Source organism: Sparus aurata, chromosome 4 (assembly GCF_900880675.1).
Source record: "Sparus aurata chromosome 4, fSpaAur1.1, whole genome shotgun sequence".
NCBI lineage: Eukaryota > Metazoa > Chordata > Actinopteri > Spariformes > Sparidae > Sparus > Sparus aurata.
The window spans coordinates 4916811-4943899 of record NC_044190.1 but is presented as its reverse complement, the minus strand read 5'-3'; the positions used below and the strand labels follow the sequence as shown (position 1 = coordinate 4943899).

Sequence of the window (27089 nt, the reverse complement as noted above, 5' to 3'; positions counted from 1 at the left end):
TGTGAGTCAAAACAATGAGGAGACTGCTGAATGTGGAGCAGGCAGGAATGAGCTGAGGAGCCTGAGGCATTGCCTGCATTTAAATGTTAATAGTTACATATAACTTTGTAAATTTCTAAAACTTATGCACAAATTTAGCAAACAACAATTTATATTTGCATTATAACTAATGCAATTGGTTTATTAAACTGTTTGTGGTTTTCACAGTAAAAAATCTAACTTTTTCCTACTCTGATGTTATGTTATTTTGTGATTTTAGGTCCATAGTGTTAATATAATATGTCAAAATGAAAAAAATAATTGTACAGTCACACATGTGAGGTTGTGCTGAAAATAATGACACCAAACAAGGCAAGGTAAATAGTTATTAAGGTGAAATATAATGGTATAATCAAAAATAGTCAAAAACAGCCAATTATATCCCTGACGTCCCACCTTCAAACACAACCTCATTTGGCCATCCATGAAAAGCTACTTAACCTCCCACTTTTCTATAGGAATACATGCTTCCTACGGGCACTGCACTAGTGTTTCAAATGATAGAAAAACATATTTTCTCATTTACCACTTGTGACATCCCTCATAACATTTCACTCAAACTGCCGAACTGATATTATCAGTTGTAATGACAAACAAAAAGTATTACATTTGAAACAAATGCAGTAAAAGTAACCAAGTATTTTGACTGGTGGTCAGAGACTTCTAGAACAAAACGACCTTCATCAGTAGAGACAGCTAGATGGAGGAGGGGAAACACGTTTCAACACCAAACATGACAGGGAGCAGTTAAGTGCCCCTGTAGCTGTCAGTGTGCTTAATATCGCCCATACCTTCAGGATTCATCCTCACACACACAGCTTTGCTCTCATGGTGACATGACTCAGACATTTCCAGACAAAAGCTGCTGCCTTACATGACACAATATTTTGACTGCTGGCTGTCAGAGAGGATCCAGACCTGGACCCCCACCTGCAGCAGCTCTTTCTGCTGTGTATTAGTACAGTATAGGGGTGCACAGTTAACCACAGACAGCTGATCCTTGGATCCATGCAACACGAATAGTGAGTGGACACTGACACTCACTTTGTGTCTGTTTGTGTCTGCATTTCCCTCTTTGATTCTAGATTAACCCTTTAGGCACCGGGTTTTATTTTAAAAAATACTAGATTTTGACATCTAAATTTCAGAAGGCTCTGGCTTGAATGTAGTTTGAGATAAAGATAAAGTGTAAATGAGACAAATATTGAGAATGGCTTCCTGGCGCACTGTCTCTGCTCTCTCACCCCACAGTTTGCATGGGACTTCGTCGAACATTTTGCATTGAAGCAAGACGTTTTTATGAGCTGAGGTCTAAGTACAGGATGTCTGCCAACTAGTGGTGGGGAGTATGAACGACACGTAACACTCTATTGGGAGAAAACAGCTGTTTTGTTCAGTACCGCGGTGTGTCGCAAATTTGCGACTCTGGCGCCTAAAGGGTTAAATACTGAATTATTGTTGGCCTTTTAAAAAATCACATTTCTACAATACAACCTTTACTTTACAGCACATTCCTCACTCTTGAATTTATCCTTTTTCATAAATTCTTCTGGTGTTTTTTTTTGTGGATATTTGCAGCTTAGAAAGCAGCTTTCACACGTGCACCAGGCATTATGAGAAAATCAGAATAGTTCAGTTTGCAGGTATGTGAGTGAAAGCAGCTTAGGGTAATGAGTATGAATATAAATGGAAAAATATACAGTTGAGCTCCACAGCAGCTTAACACACAGCAGCACGGCACCTTCAACCCCCACTCCATCCTCTCCTCTCCTCTCCTCTCCTCTCCTCTCATCTCCTCATTTCCATTTCCGGTTAGCATGAATGAGCGTGAGTGGTTGGTGGTGGTGGATGTGCGAGTGGCGCAGAGCTTTGAATTGTTTGCCGTCCCTGTTTATCAGATTTCACCTGTGTGTGCATGATCAGGTAAGCTTTTTGATACCTTTACTGAGTGACCGACTAATCGGTGGTTTGCCTGGTGGTTTTTGGGAGGAATGGCGTCCGCCGAGACGCCACCTCCGTAGCATAGGATAGTAACGTAGGATAGTAGCGTTAGTGTGGAGGAGGTTCTGCTGGCTGCTGGTGAGCAGGTGGGACACGACAACCTCTGCTTTGCATCGCGGATGAACAAAGCAGTGGTTGTGGTCGTTAAAGACAAGGCACAGATTTGTGTCTTTTGCCAGCAGTACACCTCCCATACAACTGCTAAGATAAATCAACAGTTCAGGAACTTGAAGCAGGCATAAAGAGCATGGAAGAGGAGTTACAGGGAGACTCAGATCCAACTAAAGGCCAGCTGCTACAAGAGAAGAGGTTGGCTTTGAGCTCCTTTCTGCAGGAGAGGGTGAAGGGGGCTCTGGTAAGGTCTCGCTTCCTTCAGCTGAAGGACATGGATGCCCCAACCTCTATCTTCTTCAACCTACCAAAACCATTGCATAGGTGGTTTGTCAGCATCTCCCAAAACATCATTACCATAGCAGCATGACAGAGGAACACGTGCCGGACCTTCATTGTCAGGTCACAGCTCGGTTCAGTTTAAGCAAGATAACCAGTTGGGCTCTCATAGCTTATTCTGTATTTAGCAGCTATTTGGACATAAAACAAATGAACAGACAAACTAAAACTTTGACCTGATGATGGCACCAGATGAAAGTTCAGGGGATCAACTTGATTATAATTCATAATTTGGGGACCATTTACATTCTAACCAAATTCTACGGCAATCGACCCAATAGTTGTTGAGACGTTTTGATAAAAAAACAAACCTGTCAACCTCATGGAGGTGCTTGGGGAAGAGCAGGGGATCTCCAACCACCAGACTCCTCCTCTGAGGACTTGGGGCTTCATCATTGTTTTCAGCCAAGCTAAATTAATGAGCCATGAACGTTTCAGTGAAAAAAGCTTAGCTCTGGTTATTAAAACCAGGCATGGTGATGTATGATAGAAGACTGTTTTGGTGTGATTGTGAATGGTAACATATTAATAAGCAGGGCGCCCCAGAAGCTCAGTTGATGGAGCCTGAGCCCCATGAATGCAGGCTGTGTCCTGGCCACAGCAGCTCAGGGTTCCAATCTGACCTTTGTCTCTTTGGTGCATGTCGACTCTCCCCTCGTGTTTCCTTTCACTCTCCAGCTTTAAAACTGACTGCCATCTCTTGCCATTTCCTCTGAAGGAGGAAGCTTGGGTAGATAATTTCTTATGTCAAATGCATGCTGAAGCAAGCGGGGTGTTAGGCTCAGCACATTCATCTGGCTCGGTTTAAATGACAGTTTCATCCTCCACATGCAGCCCACATAGCCCTGTTCCAGGCAAATCTGACTGAAATGTATTGTTCTCATCTAAGTATTTAAATTCCTCTCATACACAACTCAACAATGACAGGAGAAGAGACAGAAGGAGCCACAAGGGAGCTTTAAAAAGCTGACTGGAAATTAATCATCATAAATCATACAGTGGGGAACGTTGTTAGTGCAACCATCTTTGATTAAATGGGAATTTTTCAATCACTGTAATAAGTACACTGGGATTTGGAAATTATTACAGAATACATTGATCCAGACAAATTGGACAAAAATCCTCATTAGGAGTTCAGTGCATTGTGTATTACCAGGCTATTGTAATTGGATAAATTAGGAGAGGAAGGAGTAAAGGAGGAAGGAAGAATGAAGGGAGCAGACAGTGGAAGCTAAGATCCTGTCAGACACAGCAGCTCCCTCCAGCAGCATCCTGGTAGAGAGCAGGTGGATGACTCCACGGCAGTGAGAGCCGGTGCCATCATGCATCCCTAACCACGGCCTTTATGCTCTGCGGCTGAACGCGGAGACAGTGTGGTGAGATAAAAAAGTCCTGTGACCCGGATTTAACTGTTTTATATTCTGAGATGCACCTTCATGCTTAGAAAATAACAAAGTGAAGGTGCGAGGGGGAAACAGGCGAACACCCTAACCCTCAGCTGACAAATCTGTGAGTGCTTGCTGTGTATCACCATCTTTATGAAGACACATTTCTTTTAAGGGGACATTTGCTCAACTCAAGTTAAAGGTTTACATTGTTTTTCATTATGTTTCTGTATTTATTCATATTTATTGTGTCATTTTCTAGTTTTCCACTATTACAGGTATTGCTTTTTCCAGTAGAGAGGACAGGGACAAAAAGATGGCTGCAACACAGAATTAGATTGAGTTTAATAGCGGTGCTCATCATGTTAGATCCTGAAACAAACCATTGTGTTCCTGCATCAAGCCACGGAGTCAAAACAGAGGCCTGATGCTGAACCCCATCAGTGTTTGTTATAAAGGTTGAACGCTGTGATAACAAAGACATTCTAATAGTTTAAAAGTCAGTGCCTTGGAGTTATACTGTGATTTTTAAATATTAAAGTAGCCTACACACAAATGACACCCTGACGTTAAGTCTGCAGCTGAAAATCAGCCAGATCCCGTCAGTTGGATTACGGTAGAGTTATTTTTGTAGAAAGAAAGAAATATAAAACAGAAGTTCTGTTTTAACATACTGTTGCTTTGTTGGAGATTCATATCATCTCTTAGACCTCTGTGTTGGCTAATGATCAGCAAAGGTTTGAGGCTTCATTCTTGTCTATCCTTAGTGTTTTCTAGGCTCAAGTTGACAGAGACAGGGCAAGGACAAAGGCAACACAGCGTTGCTTAGGATAAATTGTTTCCTTTTGCTTATTATATTTTCAGGAAATTCAAAGATAAGACCACCGGAGTCACATAAAGCTCTGTATGTTGGACGCATTTAGCCAATTTATACGATTTAGACATTTAATATAATACATTGATTTCACTGGATTTGGCCCCAGTAACCTCCCCTGAAAAAAGGGGAGATAAAAACATCTCCGCAACCCTCACGGAAAAAAGCGGAAAAAGAAAACGGAACGGAACGGAACATTGATTTCAGAGTAACATGGATATTTGCAGAATTGATGGTAAGCGTTGAGGACATGTATATGTTGATCACAATAACATCTGCTAACTCTAAATAAATGCTTCTCTGTGCATAGACGGAAATAGTTTTGCTCTCCCTTCTGTTATGCAACCCTGCATTTTATAATGGATGCAGATTTTCTACATCGAGGAGGTTTTCGACAGCTGCCACAAAATGTTTGCATCCATATTAGCACTGAGTCACAAATGTGATTTTTGTATGTATGTGTTTGTGTGTGTGTGTGTGTGTGTGTGTGTGTGAGAGAGAGAGAGAGAGAGAAAGACAGAGAAGGAAATCATTTTACCAAATGATCACTTGCAAACTGTCAAGGTGTTTTCAACCTCTGCCCTTCCACAGCGTTAAACGATTTGTTTTCCATGAAATCCATTCTGGCACTGCTTATTGTCTATTTTCTTCAGTGTGTGGTCTGGAAATCATGTAGCTATTTTATTGTCTCTGTGTCTGCTCTTGTTTTCTCAGGTCAGAACAGATTCTTTAGGACTGTGAGGTTTAACAGTTCATTCATTTATAATTTCAGTTAATTCTCTATGAATTTATTCACAGTGTTTGATCTTCTCACCAGTTACATATCTAGATTTGTAGTCAATATTTACGAATAAACAAGTTTTTTCCTTTACATCTGCATCTTTAAAACACGTTCAATAATCTGCTGAATTTACCATGTGGTTCCCTCACATTTACCTCACCCCTCAGAGTCCTTCCAGCTTCTGTGCTAATGAGAAACAGGGCTGATGTGAAACAGTATCAATGTAAAACAGTGCTAATGTGAAACAGTATCAATGTAAAACAGTGCTAATGTGAAACAGGGCTGATGTGAAACAGTACCAAAGTTGAACAGTGCCGATGTGAAACAGTGCTTATGTGAAACAGTGCTAATGTGAAACAGTATCAATGTAAAACAGTGCTAATGTGAAACAGTGCTAATGTGAAACAGTATCAATGTAAAACAGTGCTAATGTGAAACAGGGCTAATGTGAAACAGTACCAATGTAAAACAGTGCTAATGTGAAACAGTATCAATGTAAAACAGTGCTAATGTGAAACAGTACCAAAGTTGAACAGTGCCGATGTGAAACAGTGCTAATGCTAAACAGTGCCAATGTGAAACAGTGCCAATGGGAAACAGTGCTAATGTGAAACAGTGCTAATGTGAAACAGATATAATGTAAAACAGGGCTAATGTGAAATAGTGCTAATGCGAAACAGTACAAATGTAAAACAGTGCTAATGTGAAACAGTTTCAATATGAAACAGTGCTAATGTGAAACTGTATCAAAGTTGAACAGTGCCGATGTGAAACATTGCTAATGTGAATAAGGGCTAATGTGAAACAGTGCCAATGGGAAACAGTGCTAATGTGAAACAGTGCCAATGGGAAACAGTGCTAATGTGAAACAGTGGCAATGTGAGTCAGTATCAATGTAAAACAGTGCAAACGAGAAACAGGGCTAATGTGAAATAGTGCTAATGCGAAACAGTACAAATGTAAAACAGTGCTAATGTGAAACAGTTTCAATATGAAACAGTGCTAATGTGAAACTGTATCAAAGCTGAACAGTGCCGATGTGAAACATTGCTAATGTGAATAAGGGCTAATGTGAAACAGTGGCAATGTGAATCAGTATCAATGTAAAAAACAGTGCTAATATGAATCAGTACCAATGTGAAACAGTGCTAACCTTCCCCCCAGCTCTACCACTGAGCTACAGCATGTGAAACAGTATTAATGTGAAACAGGGCTAATGTGAAACAGTGCCAATGTGAAACAGGGCTGATGTGAAACTGTGCCAATGTGAAACAGGGCTAATGGGAAACAGTGCTTATATGAAACAGTGACAATGTGAATCAGTTTCAATGTAAAACAGTGTCGATGTGAAACAGTGCTAATGTGAATCGGTACCAATGTAAAACGGTGCTAATGTGAAACAGTGCTAATGTGTAACAGGGCTAATGTGAATCAGTACCAATGTAAAACAGTGCTAATGTGAAACAGTACCAATGTAAAACAGGGCTAATGTGAAACAGTACCAAAGTTGAACAGTGCCGATGTGAATCAGTGCTAATGTGAAACAGTACCAATGTAAAACAGTGTTAACGTGAAACAGTGCTTATGTGAAACAGGGCTTATGGGAAACAGGGCTAATATGAAACAGTGGCAATGTGAATCAGTTTCAATATAACACAGTGCCTTTGTGAAACAGGGCTAATGTGAAACAGTGCCAATGTGAAAAAGGGCTTATGGGAAACAGGGCTAATATGAAACAGTGCTGATGTGAAAAAGGGCTAATGTGAAATAGTGCTAATGTGAAACAGGGCTAACGTGCAACAGTACCACTGTAAAACAGTGTTAATGTGAAACAAATCCATGGGAGACCCTCCCTATGACTGAGGAGGTTAGGAAGTGCATGCAGTTCGTCCCTTGTTTTACCTGCAGTCTTGGCGTGGGTTAGGCACGTATCCTGGGTAAGCTCCTTCAGTGATGTCACGGCACATTTTGCTGTCTCTGTCTGAAGGCAGCAGAGTCCCGGCTCGCACCATCAGACCCAGACAGTGGTCAAATGTGTTCCTCTCTTCTGGGCCATCCTCGGTGAAGAAACAGTGGCCTAGCGTGTCGTAGCCCACCACATTCTTTACCTGGGAGGTAATGGACATGTCACATGTCACTGATCGTGGCCCATACCCCAGATCTAACTGGGGAAACAATTACCAACAAAGAGTTCAGTCAGCTGTGAATGAATCAACTTTACGAAGCCTAACTCCTCATCTTTTGACAACTTTCTGTTATCCAACATTAGGTGTTCTCCTCTCCACAGATGCTGATTCCTTGCCAAGTGACGAAGCATTGTGAGGAAGAAGAACGTTGTCTGCACGTGTGTCCAAATGCAGTTCAGAGTCTGGTTTCATCCCGGACTCTCTGGGCACAGACTCTGTCCTGCATGTATTAAGAGAGCTTGATACTTCTAAGATGGCACCCCAAACTCTCAGATGAAGGCTGTTCAATAAGAGCATTTACTGATAACCACTCATGTGCTAAGCCAACTAAATGCTGGCAGTAGCTTTAGAATACTGTGCAGACGTGAGAGTGGTATTGATTTCCAAGATGCCTGCCCAAACTGTTTCATCTTGTCCCTAACACACGTACAAGTTATAAACGGAAACTGAGATTGAAAAACTTCAGTTAAAGTCTGCACTGACCAGCAGTCCGTTGGAGCCGTGGATGGTTAAGCAGCGGGAGAATGAGTGGTGGATGGAAAGATCGCTGACGAAGGTCGGGGGCCTGTATCCTCCCTGCTCATCCACGTCTCCATTCATATGGAAATGGACCGGATAGTGTCCCATTGTCTGCTGGCCCATGTGCTGCAACTCCATACCAGAAATATGAACCGCCCTGAAGCCTCGCTCCACCTGACAACGACAACAGATCAGTCACTCCTGCAGAGATCAGGTTGTTTAATCAATCTCATCAACGCCTGCAAAAATAATCACTGGACACAGGATGAACAGCTGATGGGTGCACTGAAAGGCAATGATAGCGATTCATCAGTCAATAAAAGACATGAGAACAGAGTGACTCGCTGATAAAAGGAAGCTTTGTTCCACCAACCAGAGGCACATCATGAGAAACCCTCTAAACCGACACTGCTTCTCACAGCTCGTGGCCAGCAAACATTGTTGGCGATACAAGGTTTAAACACAACAGTAACGGCACAACTGTCATGGGGGAGTGTGCTCTGAGGCGTTCATTTTGAAGGGCTTCACTGGAATCTCACTGAGGCTCTCTCTCTCTCTGTGTGTGTGTGTCTGTTTGTGACTGTTTGTGTGTGTGCACACCAATGATGAGAAATATGTGACATGAGCCTGAGATGGAAATTTATAATAGGATATGATAGCTCGCCCTGGGGAGAGGCATGCAGGCAGCAGAGCCACAGCCTCCCTCTCTCCGTCCTTCTTTGTTCTGCTGTCCTTTCCTGTCTCTCAGTGTCTCTCTCCACTGTCTTCTGTCCTCTTGTTGACAGCATCTGAACCTGCTCTAATCTTACTTTTAATAGTACATCAATGCATCAACATTTGATTTGCCAAATGTTGTCAAATGTGTGTGCAAATGTCCACCATGAGGTCTTGCAGGTCCAGGGGCCTCTCAGATCTCACACTGTCCCTCCTTTAGTAAAAACTCTGTTTTCACGGTCATTTTCTCTGACTGTCTGTAATCTGTGAATCACAAAGCTTAAAGAAACACACACATTTGATTGGCTGAGTAGCATCACATGTTACATCTAAGACTTAGCATCATATCATTTCTATACTGTAAAAATTTCTGTGATAGCGGTGATGCTAACATGGTCATGGCACCCCTACTCAGATTTTCAAATGTATTGCATTTCACAGGTGTGTGCAGCATAGAGCTCAGGCCTGAATCAGTCTACTGCCCTGGAAAAACACTGAATTAAATGATAATGATCCTCTCTTCTACTTCTACATAAAACATGAGGGTACAGGTGTATTCACAAAATATATCAAACTGTTCCTTTACCTTTTGTTACCTTTCAAGGGGTTCCCTTACTGTAGCATAACTGATTTCCTTCTACGTGGTCATTCATTTCTGACACAGATATTTTGAGCAGGTCAGTGATGGGACTTAATGAACACTGCTTCATTAAAATGCTATCTCAGATGGTGATGCACTGAGGCACTGTGGGGGTGGGTAGGCTCGAGGCGCGGACCACTCTCCACTTCTCAACAGGCAGTTGTCCTCTGGAGAGGAAGTATCCACGATAAATTAGCCCGAGTCCAGGGTATTGGGGCGCTGTCACTGACACAAACTGTCGTCTGATGTGAAAATCAGTGTGTAATGCAACTAATTGGTTTTAGCTGACAGTGTAGCCAGCACACATTCAGTCACACATCTGTCTCCATGGTTTAGGAGATTCCAACTGTGAGCAAATTAACAGTTGCAAGATTAAAACCACAAGCACTATAAAATAAATTATATTCCATTCAAAACTTCAGAAACAATGAGTCTATCCATCCATCCATGTTCTGCCAATTATCTGGGGCTAATCTTATTTTCTAATTACAGTTGGAGTGTACATGGTTATACAGTTTACCAGGGGGGAGAAAAACATTTTTGCAACCATACTGCCACACAGGAACGCAGATATTAGATTATTACGCAAATATCCAGATTACATTCTGTGACGAGTTTCTTTTCAATGCCTAAATTCTTGCTTCCTACTACTATACATACTACTGCAAATGGTAAACATAGCAGGGTTGATGTGAGCTATGTTAACGTTTTTGATGCGCCACAAAATCTGGTCTTCTCCATTAAAGTCTGATGGACTGCAACCAATCCAACCATCCTCCACACACCGCTTTCAAACTCACTGCATGAAAGGCATAGGCTGGCACTGGAAGTAAGTTCTGAGGTGCAAAACCATCCACAAACCTTTTCTGATTATGTGCAATGACAAAGGCATTTTTAGAATCTCTGCTTTTTAAAATATTAGGACCCTACAATACGGTGATCCTTAAGGCAAAATAACTTTATGGAAGGTTTGGTTAGGGTTAGGCAACAAACACATCCACACTGTAACTCTCCAACCGTGAGCTGCTGAATCACTGCATATGTTAATGTATTTCACCCAACCACCCTCCACAAACTCCCCCTTAAACTCAGCTAGTCCTGAACCGAGCTGTCTGGACTTGGAGCCTGAAGCACTGGGGGAGTTGTGGTGCTGTTTGCAGGATTGTTGCAGGCCAGGGATGTGCACCCGAGGGAGGGTTTGGCAAGTGGTGAATGGAATCTGTCTCAGCAGCCTTCGTCTTGTCACATGTGAATCACTTGGTTGTCTGCTCTGTAAATGACAAAGTTAGGACAAAAGCATACCTTCAAATGTCCTCCAAAAGTGTCGAAGTTGAAGAATTTGCAGGCCTCATTGCCATAGCAGCCCGGCTCCATCTCACCACGGAGAAGGATGTTACGACTCAGCAGGCCCACCTCCGCCCTCATATCCACCCCATCCACTTCTTCACCCATGTGGATGAACTGAGGCTTACCTGCATGCACACACACACACACACACACACACACACACACACACACACCATACCTCAGCTCAAGGGCTCAACATTTAATCATGACAACAAACACAGTATAGAGACATCTGTTGAAAACTGCTGCATGGATCTCCACTCATCTGCTGACAGTGCTGTCTGAAGCTTTTACTGTTTCCCTTAAACAGTCTATTCCACAGAGCTGAGCAGCGTAAACAGATGCCCATTCTCACCAGAGACTGAGAAAAGTACAGTTTGTTGATTGTTTGCCTTGTGTGTGTGTGTGTGTGTGTGGGGGGGGGGGGGGGGGGGGGGGGGGGGTCTAGGGTACAGATGACTAAGCAGATGTTTCAGGTAATTTCAAGGGAGGACGTTATTGTAAAGCTGGGTTTGTAGCACCACTTTTTCTCTCTTCAAAGGAGGGCGGTCAGCACTTTATGGTGAACACACAGAGAGAATATACATTGATGAATTACACATAGCAAACCTGAATTAATATAGAGCAGTGTGTGTGTGTGTGTGTGGGTGGGAAGAATAGTCAAGAGTTCATCCTGAAGTCAACCACAGTTAGAAACCAAACCACTTCTCTCCCACATTCAGATTCACGGTGCGATCACACAAAGCTGCTGATGGAACCAGTAACAGCCCTGTGCTATCAGCATGCAGTGTGTGATGGTGGGAGCTTGTTTCAGGTACAGGTGAAGTCAATCCAGAAGTCCAGTGTGACTGAATGCTTTTCAGACAACAAAACAATTTGTCGGTATTTTGATGGAAACTAGCTCCTAAATGTTGTGCTGAGAATAGATGTCTCAGTCCGTTTCTGGAGATGTCACTCAACTGACACTCTCAATTTTTAAAAAGAGTGAACTAAATATTCAGACATTGTAAACATTACGGAATTGGGAGGTATTTTTACTGTAAGGTGTAATAAGGGTGGTGAGCTGTTCCCCACAATATTTGGAATTTACTAGATATGTCATCAGGTTCTCCGAAAGCAATCAGCTGATATGTTTCCTCAAAAATCAACGTTAAACTGAGCTCAGAGCAGTCTGGATGCTCCCTGAGCTGCAGGCAGGTGCTACATCAGAGCTAGGTGGCGCTATAACCACAACTTCTTTGTTTATTTTTTAAAATAGCAAAAATGTTTTTAAGAGAATCACAAGCCATTCTGTTCCAAATCAGACCCCTGGCTGTGTGCTTGTAATGAGTGTGTGCCCTGAAGAGTGTCTGGTGTTTGTGCTTGTACACGTTGGGAAAACTTCATCTGAGTGATGAAATGTTTGCACCAGAGCTACAAGCTGCTCCACAGTGACTGTCAGCTCCTTCTGATGCAAGCTAGTCACCTGGTGAAGGAGCAAGGAGACCTCTTCAATGTTACCTGGCTACAAAAGTTGGACAGCAGGATTGCTACATCAACCAGATGATATGAGGATCCCACATGGTTGGAATATACTTTTAACATAAACCACAGAAAGAAGGCGGCATTTACCCACGATTTCCTTCCACAAGTGGAAGAAGACAACAATGTTGTTCAGGACACACAATGTCAGTGAGGTTCCCTGGTTCCCTCAGCACAAAGCCCCTAACTAACACATCTCCTCATATGAACATTTTTATGAGTTTTCAAGTGAAGATACAATCACCAGAGATAAAAAGCTAACTTTAGGCTATAAATGAACTACCTTGCAGTGGCGGGCCTCCAACTACACTATACTACACACACTTTACTATCAATTGATCAATTTACAAGTTACAAAGAACCAAACATTGGCCTGTAAAGACGGACTAGTGAGTAGATGAGTCTTTGTGTTCAATGTAATGACGTTTAATTTCCCTGACAACCAAATTCACCAGAGGGCTATTACGCCTCTTACAAAATGTGAAATTCTCTAAACCGTGTGATCACAGCAGACTGTGTTTCAGACTTGAACTGAAAACCTGTTACAGTTGAGATAAAAGAAGGGAACTTAGTGGATCATTTACAACTCGAGAAAGTCTCAGTTTCACATAAAACAAATGAAATTACATATCAGACTGAAAATATGTCATTGTAAAGACTACACAGCCAACAGTCGTTAGAGACGCCGTCTCGTTGAACGCTCAGAAAACTAACTTAACACTGTAGAGACCAGCGAGTGTTTGTACCATGAGTGAGTGAGATGATGTAGTTCACTGAGCAGTTTCACACAGAACTACATGATATTTCATTTATATTGCAACAAATGGAAACTTTCTTGACTTGGAAAATCTTTTAAATTGACAAACATCATATGTGTGATTCATGTCACAATTCAAACAGCATCAAAAAATGATTTGTCTCTCTTCATTCACTACCAGACAAGGTTGTTAAAACAAGTTCCCATTGGGTCCACCAGAAGGGGCGTGGCTTCGACCCTCTATAGAAAATAACATACCAACCAGGAACACTTGCTGGAACGTTGACAGATGAAAGGCAAATTTGACAAAAGAGTTCCACGCAAAGCCTCAGGTAATCCTAATAATGGTTAGTCCACCCGTCATGACAAAGAATGAAACACTAGACTAGGGTTGGGCGATATTTTTCTAGATATACAGCACGACCACCAGCTGATAACAAATCACATTGTTGGGCTTTGAGGGAGCCGCCAATCACGGCTATTCTTCTCTTCTTCACAAACTGCTGCTGTGAGGCATTTCAAAGTGTTCGAAGTCTCACCATCTCTGGCTGTCACCTCCTTCATTTAAATCTAACAGGGAACAGGTGTGGTGGTGCACAAGGCTATTTTGCTGTAACGACCTTGGACACATTCAATTAAAAAAACAACCTTTATATTGAATGTGCTCTGTGCAATATCGGCTTGTATTTTTATCTTATTTTAAAAAAGGACTTCTCGTATTGGTCAAGCTACTCTCTGACATCAGGACAGAGCAAACTGTTGCCATGTTGAACTTTGGAATGTTGTATGACCTAGTTTTTTTTTTAAGCATACCAGCACATTTTCCATTGCTCAAACCACCCACACTCACACTTGGCCTCAGCATTTTTGAAAGATATGCTAATATGCATTTTGCATAATGTAGCTCCTTGGAAAGCCAATTACACCTCAGCAAGTGATGGTGAGGCTGAGGAGAACAAAGAGGATCCCATGAAAGGCAGGCAGGAGAAAGAAAGGGGAAAATAACACAGGAAGTGGAAGAATGGTTTTGGAACGATAATGGCTTTGTTCCTCGTGTCCTTCACTCCTACACATTCGCAACCTGAACAAGGCAAATGTGTTGATTAGAAAAAAACAAAGCGATGCCAAGGAAAAAAATAAATAAATCAAAGAAGTGTGTTAACACACCCACATGCTTAATCAGTTGTTCTGCTCCTACTCCCTCCATCAGCACAGAGAACTCAACGTACAAACAAACACCTTCATTCCAGCTCAGAAGGATTCAAAGATTAGCTTTTGGATTCCACTTTACTACACTTTAGATCTCGTGCCTCCTGTACTGTTTTAGCCACAACTAATATGTGCTTTTTTGGGAATGACTCACCAGCCATTGTCATTTATTATATCTTGCGTGGAAACATTCATTGTATTTTTAGAGTTTTTGTTCATAAATCGATGAATAGTTCTTTACGAGGGATCAGCAGATGCTCCTGTACCCGGTGCCCCCCTTTAATACACTCAAAGCACTGAGACACACATCACGTGACAGCGAGGCTTTCTACATGGAGCACTGTTTTTGATAATGATCATTAAAGATGATGACGTGAGAAACTTGCACATTAACTTGTACATTGATCAGTTTGTAGAAAACCTGGATAGTAATTGTGCAGTAAGACTCTTAGTGGTGGTGACGTTTCAGTCATGTGACCGTGATGTCGTCTGTTTGTAGCCTAACATTAGCATTTACAGCTGGATATTTAATTTACACTTCAAAAATCACAAAGTGCTGTTCATCTGTGAAGATGATGAACTATGGGTATAGGTATCATAAACTGGTGTTTGACACTGAGATGTAATAATGTACTGTAATAATTCTAAATCCAATTAAAAAAAAACTTTTTGACGAGGGAACCTTCAGGGTTAACCAACAAAAATAAATAATCTCTGTAGCACAGTGCAAACAGAACAACAATTACCATAATCCCATTTCAAAATCACATCATCATTTTTGATATTTGAGTAATGTCAATACACCAATGTCTACTGGCAACTTAAACTATCCACCAAAATCAGTTTCCTTAATATATCCATGTGCAAAGTCAGCATTGATTCATTTTATACCCTGATACGGCCAAACGTTTCTGATGACTGTGCTTCCTGTTTTGGTCCGGGTTACCAGTGATGATGGATCTTAATGCTAAAGCACAATATTCTCGACAAACGTGCAATCACATTTTAGTGGCTACAGTTTTCCTGTCTCAGTAATCCAAAAAAAAAAAAACAGGTCCATAAAGCAAAACTTATCCCAGTTTTCAGCCAATACTTCTCATGTTGAAATGAGCCTGAAGAATGCTATGTGCTTCTCCAACACTCCAGGCCACTGATTCACCCTGCAACATTTAATTTCCACATTCATCATCTTTTATGCCATTTAGAACTGTCAAAAATTCAACATGTAAAACCCAGGCACAAGTTATTGGACTCAAACTGATAAATAGCCCAGGGCTATCTCTCTGTGTCTCTCCCAGCTCTTGGCTGCCAGCAACAAAAACAACACACCCTCCCTGTTTGTGTGTAACCTCGGGGCCTGGGGAATAGATCTGATTATCACTGCATGTTCAAAAACAGTGCTGCAAAGTGGCATGCAGACAGGAATTAATGAAATGGATTACAGTCAGAAGGAGTGACAGGAGCTCTGACGAGAAGCCTCGGGCCAACCAAAAAAAAAAAAAAAGGATTTCCACTCAGGACGGCCAAATAACCTGTGATGTCAGAGAGCTGAAGCAAAACAGAGAGGAGCGTGTGTGTTTGTGTGTGTTGGCAGGCAGGGGTGGAGGACGTATAATGGACTGATCTTCTGATGCGGCTGGGCAGGAGAGAAACGCCAGCAGCTCAGGCGGAGATTTTTAAAGTAATTCTGCACTCCGAGGATAAATCAGAAGGCACGCAAACTTGACTTTTTGTGGTGTGTGCATTGGTGTCGGGAGGCGACAGCAATGAGAACATGTCATGTCAGGTTACTGCTGAATTTTAGCTGCCGCGGGCACCAAGAGCTTTTCCAAGATACAAAGACAAAGGCCATTTGAACCATACAGGAGACCAGTGCAGGCTGACAGGCCTGACCTGAAGAGTCCTGCCCAATGTGTGTGTGTGATGCAGAATGAAAGAATGAAAATAGGTTTGTATGTGTGTCTGTGTTCATAATAGCATGCGTGTCAGTGCTGTGTATATATGTGTCTGTGTGAATGGGCTCAGTCAGTCCTCCAGGATGCAGGCTGAGACTTTCCCTTGGCCCTGAGTCAGTCCAAACACCTTCCACTGACGCCCTCACACTGCTCGAGGCTGTCTCTACCTGGATACTATCAGACTGAGTGTTTATGTGCAGACACACCTCTATAGCCTCAGCGTCAGCTTTCATGGAAGGCTTCCTAGGAATAAAGATGGTTTTTCCATGTGTGACTTTAATCTGTTTAGGCAGATAGAGTTGCCATAGTTTAACAGGGGTTGCATTCCAAATCCCCAAAGGCTACAGGATGAACACATTAACTCACTCTGTATTCAATAAATAAAAAATGATCTCATCCTGAAAAAATATAAGCAATTTGCCAGCAAAGACTGTCATGAAGCCATTACAATTATAACTTTCAAGATTTAAGTCCTTGTTGAGTGAGCTACATCCGTGGTATCTCGTGCTAACAGCAAGTACATTTTAATAACAGCTCTGCTCAAAATGATACATGTATTGACTGCTGCGAGCCACAAAGACACTTTGAATCAGGAATGCAACACAATGCTTTTAATGGAGTTTAAAAGCAGGAGCAGTCACTGATTGCAGATATCATTTATTGATATTTCACACTGAAATGCACCTTGGAAAAAGTGGTTAAAGAAAAACAGCAGCTGATGCTTTTCATAGCTCTGGCCATGGGTTGTATCAGGTGTGATAACATTGGACTTGCGGAGTAATTGCAGATAATATGATAGAGACCAGTTTACACCAGCACATCATGACAACATTCCTGCCAGTCTGGAGCCTCACCAGTACGCTGTCAGAACCAACAGATCCACAGAGAATGTCATATCTACTGCCCTCCACTCTGTCCTCACACACCTGGAGAATAAGAACAGCTACATCAGGATGCTGTTTGCTGACTTCAGATCAGCGTACAGCACAATCTCACCATGAAGTTGATTTGAAAACGTAACACTCTGGACTTGAGTTCAACACTCTGTAACTGGATATTGGACCTCCTCACAAGCAGACCCCAGAAATTCTGATTGGCAGTCAGAATTGTGTTCAACACTGGAGCCCCCCAGGGCTGTGTGCTCAGCCCCCTCCTGTTCACACTGTACACCCATGACTGCACTCCCAGACATCAGGAGGTCTTAACTGTGAAGTATGAGGATGACACCACCATCATCATCTGCATCATAAACAACGATTCATATCAGGAGGAGATCAACAGTCTTGCAGAGTGGTGCACAGAGAACAATCTACTGCTGTACATCAGCAAATCCATGGAGCTGATGTTGATTTTATAAAGAGGGAGGCAAAGACACACACTCCTGTCTTGATCTCCATACATCAGCACCTTGGAAAAAAACCAACCATCACCAGGATTTCAACTAATGGCACATTTGGAGGTATTCTCTAATGAGCTGCTGCTACACTGCAGAGGTGTTCTACCTGCCCTGTAAGACGGTCACCACACACATTCACATTCACAGGAGTTTTCTGGTTCATACACAGCTACAGCGATACGTGAGGCTGTTGAAACTATGTGTCAGCAGTGGAACGTAACATTGTGCTCAGGGACTATATAAATGAACATTTGAGGAGTCTTTGCTTTTGGAGTAATAGTAGATGGTAGTCAGGTAGATGGTTAGAGCTCTGGAATATTAACTCAGACATCTTTATCTTTATTATTGATACTAATATTAACTATTGCATGAGAGTTGTGTGTGCCATATACATTTCATCACATCTTCCAAATTCTCCATAAATACTCCCTAGTCTGCTCTTTGCACTGGATATGTTTGAAGGGTGAGGCCAGAGGGTCTAGAAGGGTCAGTGGAGTGAAAGCAATGAAGAAGGGTACAGTGACAAAAGTCCGGTCAGGGAAAGGTCAATAAAATCAGTTGCAGTACCCAAAGGGCATCGTGTCCATGTAATAATACACTGGAACAAATTGAAAAGTGCTCCCCCATCATAATGCGTCTGTGTTTTCTGTGCTTGACTTGCTCTATAGTCCAGCCAGGCTCAAACTGTGATTAAGCCTTTGTTGTGCCACCATCTAAAGTGTGAACAAGGTGCCTGAGTGTGCTGAAGGTTACCAGCATGCATTGCCATTTAAAAAAATGATTCAAGCAACAGTTTTCCCTTCCTGTGTGACTGATGTATTTGCCCTGCTTGTTTTACGTGTTTGGTCTTTTTTCATTAGTTTAGCTTGTTTCTTGTTCCAATGCTTTTAACCTTGTGGAGCACTTTGCAACAAGAGGTTTATGTTTTGAGTTCTATAACAGTAAAGCTGACATTACGTAGCTTCCACTTTCCTTCAAATGAAGTGACAGATTTGTGTTTGAAAATATTTCTTCCAGGGACTTTCTCATTCCTTCTGTTGCAGCCTCTCCAAAAATGTGCTACCTGCTCACTGTTGATGTTCTGAAACTCAGCAGTAAACTGTGCTGACACTCTAACAGTGGATGCAGTGTATATAGCCAACGGACTCACTGACACTGCCATATGTAGACAAGTGTAGAAACATATTCTGCTTGTGGTTATCATATGATGAAATAATATTGTATTTCTATTTAGTCATTTAATGTGTTTACATACATTTACCCTTTTTTTCATTGCTGCCGCCTTTTTAATCTACCCATTCTAAAAGAGAGGAGGTGAACTGCTATCTCAGGAAGTGTGAGGGTCCTTCCAGAAGACCCAGTGGTGGCCTCCACAGCCTAAGTTTTTTCAGCATGCTGTCCTGATCTGCATGCCACGACAGCATCCACTCACTGTCTCAGAGCACCTTTGATGGATCATCTCCACTGAGTTTCATGAAACCATGTGCACACAAAAGACACAAATTACAGACAAAATATTCACAATGTAGCTCCGTATCAAGGAGTTCATTTCTGCTGTGTGTCCTGATAATGTGACGTTGAGCATAAACAGAAACCGGAGCCACACCCTGGGACACGCTGCCTGTGTGTCAAGGCTACCGTGCTTGAACTGACATGTGTGGTGCTCACACAGGCTTATCTTTCTAAATTGAGAATGGCCATCAATAATAATGATGACTAGATATGACTGATTTTATTGGGTCAGTCGTGCTGCGCTGCAACACTCAGGTACAATATCATGGAGCATTCTGGCGTCTTCTATCATGGCACTTCTCTTAAAAGCAATTAGGTCTGTAATTACACACTATATACATTGAACTGCATCATTTTGTCTACAGAATCCACAGAATAGTTCAGATTAGATACTTTGTCTGATCAATAATCTAAAACTGAGATATGAATACATTTAGTTCTCTGTAATCTGCATTAACCACGTAACTTTCCTTAAACCCCAAATACACTTGTTGGTTGGCCATCTATTATATTGGAGGATATGAGTGGAGAAAGTAAGCTAGTGAAAACAGTCAGCTTTCAAACATGTTAAGAATACTGCTAACTGAACTGCACTGGTATAAAGAAACGTTTCCCCAGCAGCATCACACCCTTTCATTCCAGCCCTGCATGCTGACATACTGTTGGTCACTGGTTCTCTCACCTTGGACCTTGACCTGGTTGGATGTGCAAGTAGGACAGGGCAGCACGGTGAACTCTTCAGCCTGGTGCATGGAGTAGTCAGTGCTGGCCACCACCACCCGATCCCCGGACCGCCAGCCCTCAGGTTGGTCGGCCAGCTCCAGGATGCTGCTGTTGGACATAATGTCGATGGAGATGGAGGCCTGCGGACGAACTGTCGTGGGGAGAAGTGTTAGAGCAAACGTAGAGAAGCAAAGCTGACACGCACAGCTGCATTCAAACATCACACAGTCACACACTGCAACACAGTAGAAGGTGGAACCCAATCAGCAGCGTGTCTGTGTAGCAGGTCTAACAATATTACTTTTCTTTTGTTTTTCTAAGCTGACTCGACATGAGTCACCGAGCTGATCTGGCTCGTAAGTGTTGCTATATTTTCCAAAATAGTCCTCACTTCATTCTAACATACATATACCAGTTTTTCAAGGTGTTCTCAAAATAATGATAACACCCAGAACACCGTGTCTGTTTCCTGTGATGCCCACGTCCCAGGCTAGCTCCATTCCTGACCCCCCGCAGTTGATCGCTGCCTCTCAGCATCACATTTGTACATTTTGGCAATAATTTACACAGAATGACCGACAATAATGTGAGATAACTTCACAGCTGCTGGTTTATAGTTTTATGGACAGAATATGCCACTTCATCAGTTGCCTCCCAGCTGTGGCAATTCTGCCCATGAAATTTAAGAGCAGAATTGGTGATGAGGAACAACCCAGGTGAAGCCACAGAGAACCCACAGAGAGAATGTGGTCGACAGTACACAGAGTACACAGAGTACACAGAAACAACCCACTCTGGTTAGACAAGCACCAGATGGCTCATGGCACCCTGTATTTTCCCAGCACAGCCAGCAGGATTCTGTGAGGGGAACGGTCAGGAGCCTTCTCCAACTCCACAAAAAGTGTAGCCTGGGCGGAAAAACCATGAACCCCCCAGTGTCCTTGCAAGTGCAAAGAGCTGATCCAGCGTCTCAACCTCAGACAAATCCAAATCTTTCCTCCGTCTGATTTACATGGCTGGAGTATCCTATCCAGCCGATACACCTTTAACTTGTATCACCAGTGTAGTGCAGAAGAAATCATTAAACATTAAACACAGACACCATCATTGATATTATTGCTCTCTCTCTCTGTGTTATTGTGTGTTTTCATGTGAGACAAGAAGAGAAACTCAGGATTCATGAGAGGATACAGGGCTCTGTGGTTGTTACCACAGGCTGACTGGATAACAGATTAATATTCTTCCATGTTTGTTTTGTAGCAATTTTGTATCGTGAGTGTCAGAGAAGACTGTGAGTAATCAGATCTGGTCTCGTGGACAGGAGCCACAGAAGGATTTGACTGCTGATGCCTGAAGTACGACAGCCAGCATGAAAAAACATGCATGGATGGATTACAGTCAGTTTCCTGTCACAGTCACAGTCCTGTAGATCAAAGTGTGACCACCTGCTGGGACTCTAACACTAAATCATCTCCAGGCCTCAAAGACACTATTTTACAGTAGCAGACATTATAGAGCCACCATCCACATAAACTCTCCACAAACAACAAACACAAGGCCATTATGTCCTGACTGATGCACATCAGTCCACAGCGTAACTCAGATCTCTGTGGTTTACAAGGTTTCCTAAAGCAATCTGTGCCTACTGTGTACTGTAGCTACAAGTTAGCTCTGCTAGCTGACTCTGCTCAGGGCACTGCTAAGGCGCAGTGGTGTTTACACTGCTATCACAGCAGCTTTGGACTGCTAGGAGGACAAGGTTTTCAGGTGTGGGACCAGAATAGGCACCAGAACTGGAGCTGGGCAAGCAGGCAACAGGCAGAGGTGAGGAGAGTGAAGAGGACGCTGACGGAGGAAAAGGCACAGTGACAAGTGTCGGACTGGCTTTGAATCGTCGCTGACAGCCGCGCTGTATAAAAGGCTGCAGACAGACAGCTGGACCTGTTGCTGTTCAATAGTCAGTAGTATTAGCCGGATGCTAAGTTGTTTGTTTTGTCTTGTGGCACTTGATGTTTGGCTGAGCTAGTCAGGTTATCGACTCACTAGGTTTCTGATCATGAACCAAGTCATCCCCTTTCAACAGAGGTTTAGCTGGTAGCATGTCACATACAGGTGTTACTGTCTCTGGTTCAGGTGACGGTCGCTGGGCGGGCTGTGACCATCCTGTGCTGTGTGCAGTGTTTGTGCAAATTTTAGTTCTGATTCAAATTTGAGCTTTTCAGCCATTGATACCACCATGATAATCCAGATGCATGTGATCAGACCATTTCAGGCTTTTGCATTCCATTGCAAGTGTGTACATTGTTTAATTTGATGTATTTCTATTCACTTATTAGAAAGACAATGTGTGATATGATTGAGTGCATCCATCCTGATATGCATGATGTTACAGTAGATGAAAACAAAGTAATGATATTCTGTCCAATTCATTGCTGAATAGAGGACTAATGGCATGTAATTGCCGTTCAATTTTCTTTCATCCATACAGAGAGGGGATTGTAATGAAGATGAGGTCTGCAGTGTGTGTTACTGTGAAGGAAAATACTACTTCAGTTATATCAGCTTCACTCTGCGCCGCCATCAGAACATGTAGAAGACAAGCAGAGCAATAAGAGCTCTTGTGGTCCCCACGTGGCCCCACATTTCTGAGAACATCAGCTATGGTGTCCCCTCCCAGCCTACGCCCGTGGTCTTGACAATTCCTCGTGATTGAATGCATTTGTTTGTGCAATTTTATGAAAATACGATTCAACATTATTGAAGGCGGTCTGAATCGCATGTCTCAAAGAGAGGCAACCAAAGGTTTTCCTGGAATTAGTGGGTGGGTACAGTACTATGTCGCATTGTGTTTCTGTGTGGGGGGGAATTGTATAGTGATGCCAGTGGGACGTACCAGTGTCAATTTTTACAACAGATCACGCCAACACGGCCCAGAACTTTCTGCATATCACACAAACACAAACACAGACAGGCCCAGACAGAGTCAGGGATATCTCAGTGTGGTCGGAGCGGTGCTCGTCAGCTCTTCACTGGCTGTGTGGCAGCGTTCTGCTGCACCATGATGTGGGGTCCACGCATTCCAGCCATTACAGCCTGCCCACACACAACACGCTGTGAAGCACAGCTACAGTGTGTCTTATTTTAACAGCGTGTCAGATATTTGTAGACATCAATCAGCTTCACCTCTTCATCCATGCTTTACTTTAGAGGGCCATTAATCCTTTTGGAGTGTAACAAGAGTATCACATATTACATTCTCCTGTTCTTCAGAAGAAAGCAACACACACACACACACACACACACACACACACACACACAGAAGGTAAGTATTGAACAAACCCAGTTTTCCACACAGGAAGCGGACTCTGTAGTTGCGACAGAGGCCGTGAGCCTGGTCCTTGTTGAGGCAGACAAAGCCGTAGTCCTTGTCATTCTTGTGGATCACATCTCCTGTCTGGTTGGATGGTATGCCATCATGGGTCTCGGCCTGAACAAGGGGGTGAAAGGACAGAATTCAACTGAGGGATCAATCGACACTATCTGCAAAGCAATTCCTCCACACTGAAACATTCTCATTTTGCAGATGACAGCTCAAAACTTTGGAAATATGCTCCCTCTGTAACTTGAGAGAAACACACAGAGATGCCTGGATCCTGGCATCAGGACATGTTTTGTTTGCAGGCAACTAAAAGTATGTGTTTTTGTTGCACCAGACATCTGGTATTTGTCTAGTGTCTGGCTTTGCTGGCAAAGAGCAGGAATTTTATAAAGGCCACCAGTACTGAGGATAAGATCTCAGTGCTTCATCTGTCTGGACACAAGATTGAACTTCACGTCAGAGTCCGCCACAGATACTTTTGCAACATCATAACCCAAGTCTCAGTCATTTCAGCTGGCACAGCATGCACCTCTGTTCTGAGTCAACATTTCTTAATTCCTGTGTCTTCAACATCACTAAAGTTACTCTTATGCAATCCAGCAAATTTCCCTGCAGGAGAGAGCTGGTGGCATAATACAGTAAAGGCCATTCTCCTTGTTTGAATATGTGGTTTCATTTGTCTAATTATCCTCATGTCTCAAAATTAATATGCTAAACATATATTGACATTAAACTGCTGCTTCACCCCCAATCCTCAGACCCCTTTCTAAAAGAACAGCAAGACAGCGACCATCACAACATTAGTGATCGTCAGTGATACTGTTACAGCACAACACCAGGAAGTACTGATGCTGCCCCAGACACTGAAGCTCTGGATAGTGATAACTATCAATAACAATAATAATAATAATAATAATGATTTCTTCTGTGATTTTTGATAATCTATTATTATATTATTATAACAACTAATTTGCTATTGATTTTATTTTGTATCAAACAGTGAAAAAGGACAGTCCAGTGAGACAATCAGAGAACAGACAGGACAATTTGTGAGGGAAGCAATGAAGCACATTGATCAAGTTATATTGTTGCACAGCCGGCATAACAAAGAACAGCTGCAGCCCATAGTAGTGATTTTTTATGATAATGGTAAGGGTGTTGGACTCTGTGTGGGCAGACCTGGCACCACTTCTTATCTTCATGGAAGGCTAACAGCTGCTGCTTGATGGTGCCAGGCTGGATCTACTCTCCGTGCCGCGGCTGTGTCGTGTCCCAGCAGCACACTGATGGCAGTTCCTCTTTATGCCATTAATCCAACATGATTGCTTGTTGCCTGTTGATGTCAGTTTAAAGTTTTATTTCTTCAGCTCTAAAAGATGCTATGAGATGTTGTGTATGGTTGTCATTTGTATAGTTTATAAATCAGATATTCCTGTGTTGCATTCAGATACCTCACGTGCACAAGGCATTCACAGAAAACAATGTAGCATGTAATCGAGTGTCTTCTCATCTAACTGGTAACAGCCTCACTTTGTACAAGTCTTTACACTGTAACAACTGTATTAAGTTAGAGCTAATGCTGCTAATGTAGCATCCCTTTGCTGCTTTGCACTGGCTGTTGAAGCATCACCCCTCAGGTTAGAGCTGACAGCAGTCGGACTGACCGCTGTTCTGTTCAGAAACACACTACAACACACCTGGATGCTAACCTCCCTTTGCACTGACTTAAAGGAATATATTCATGTTTGTTTGTTTTTTGTGCAGCCAGTTTCTAATACGATAAACTAAACACCTTCTTCAGTAAATATGTAAATTTGTCTCTTTCGTCAACATCAGCCTTGGAGACATGACTCTGTTTTGTCGCACCCTGTTCTTAATGTAAGCTCTTCAGCTGTTCTCTGAACTGTAGATCCAGGAGAGAGACAGGTCTGATGTCTTTTTATCATAGTTTAGAACAAAGCCTGAAGAAACAGAAGTCCAGCTCTGACAAAAGTATACAAATGTGCATTCCAAAAACCTCAAACAACAAAGCCTTCTTGTTGTTGTACTGTACAGATATGGAGCATATTCCAGCTCTTCATCTAGGACTAGAATTGGGATGGCCCTTAACTTTAAGATCTAAAATGTTTCTGTATTGAACAGTTTATCTCCTCCCCTCCTACACAGCTCACTGGCCTCTGCTGCTGTTGACTGAGTCTGGGTTTCATCCATGGTGCTGGTTGTAATGTTTGGCTGTTGGGAAGTCTTCATTTCCTGTTCGGATGGCATGTTTGTGTTCAGTGATTCTCTCTTTCAGTTTCTCTGAGTTCTCCAACATAGAAAACAACTGCATGGACATTGGATGTGGTATACTACATCAGCTGTGTTGGAGTTGATGAATTCTTGGTGCTCCTCTGAAGCTGACAGCTGGTGCAGATGAATACAAGCAATGGATCACTTCCTATGATTTTCCAGTTGTTGTTGATGATTTGCTTTATCTTGTTCCCAGTATTGTTCTGTGCCTCACAGTTTATCTGTCTTATCAGCTTCTATCCTGTAATGTAGGCCTGTTGAATCATTTTGTAGGATCTACTTAGAAACCATACTTACCACACCGTTCTCAACTTCAAAATGTGATTTTTGAACCCATATCCTCTAAAGACATTGAAGCTCTTCATTTGGGATGTTCTCTATAAGATCAGGAGGGTGAAAGCTATGCACTGTGGTTCTGTCAGAGTGAAGGTGTCATCTCTGTGTGAGGTCATGTTGTAAAATTGGTTAGTAGTATCAACATATCTGTGATATGACAATGTGTGCTTAAATAAATAAATATGAGGTCCTCTCAGTATTGGCCATCAAGCTTGATCTTATCTTTGGACTGGCTGTGAGGAGAGCAAATATATTCTTCCTCTCATGAATAGATTAGTGAGGCTTGGAGTGTAATGAGCTCCCCTAGCTGTGCCTTTCTGTTGCTGATAGAAAACTACATTCCATCCATTCAGGGCCAATCGATGAGTCTCAATCAAGAGTCTTTATGTGGTTTACATCCTTCAGAGCGTCTGTTTGTACATTATATGCCTTTATGAGGCCTGCAAGTTCAAACGCGTACGCACTAAGCCCGTTTATTAAAGGCTTTTTATTTGGTATTTTGTGATCACCGAGCAAAGTACAAGTCTGCCCTCAGCCTTCTGGTTTCATTATAGCCAACACTTGAGATTCACATGAGACTGTTCAGACAATGCTTTTCATCCCGTCTCTGATGAATGGCTGCATTTCAATTCTGGACAGTCATTCCTGCTTGAAGAATTTTAAAAATTGAACGTTTTATTTCCTAAATTGGTCTTTGTTTTTGAATCATGCAGCATCTTGCACAGTAATATCAATCCTCTAAACTTAATCAGGGTAAGACAACAAACACAGGCAGGCATACAGGAATATTCTCCCAAAATGTTGGACTGCTACTTTACATGCTGAGACACGGGCCTACAGTTAAGTGATGAATAAATTTAAGATTCAAAGCATTTGATTACTTCAGTTACTATTCTTTCATCAGATGAAACTGAAATAGTTTTCAGATATTCCAAAAACAGACATCAGTTCAGGCAGTCAAACATCTAAGGAGAGAGAGATGCAGGGTTTCTGGGTAAATGTTGAAAAAACGATACCTTTGCACTGGATCCACATTTTACTGACAACACATCAGTGGATTTTCATGTTGCATT

At 42.3% G+C, this 27089-nt stretch overlaps 1 protein-coding gene across 5 annotated transcripts in view; it reads right to left on the bottom strand.

Annotated features, from left to right (window-relative positions):
* The window catches only part of cemip (cell migration inducing hyaluronidase 1), a 165092-nt gene that overhangs the window by 30217 nt on the left and 107786 nt on the right, over nt 1-27089 (bottom strand). For all 5 annotated transcript variants that reach the window (XM_030414196.1, XM_030414195.1, XM_030414200.1 and 2 more), the window contains exons 10-14: nt 23349-23496; nt 19969-20160; nt 10892-11061; nt 8200-8409; nt 7433-7638 (exon numbers count right to left, since the gene is read on the bottom strand). In XM_030414196.1, coding sequence (XP_030270056.1) covers nt 7433-7638; nt 8200-8409; nt 10892-11061; nt 19969-20160; nt 23349-23496 — 926 coding nt within the window. The remainder of the gene's footprint in view (nt 1-7432; nt 7639-8199; nt 8410-10891; nt 11062-19968; nt 20161-23348; nt 23497-27089) is intronic.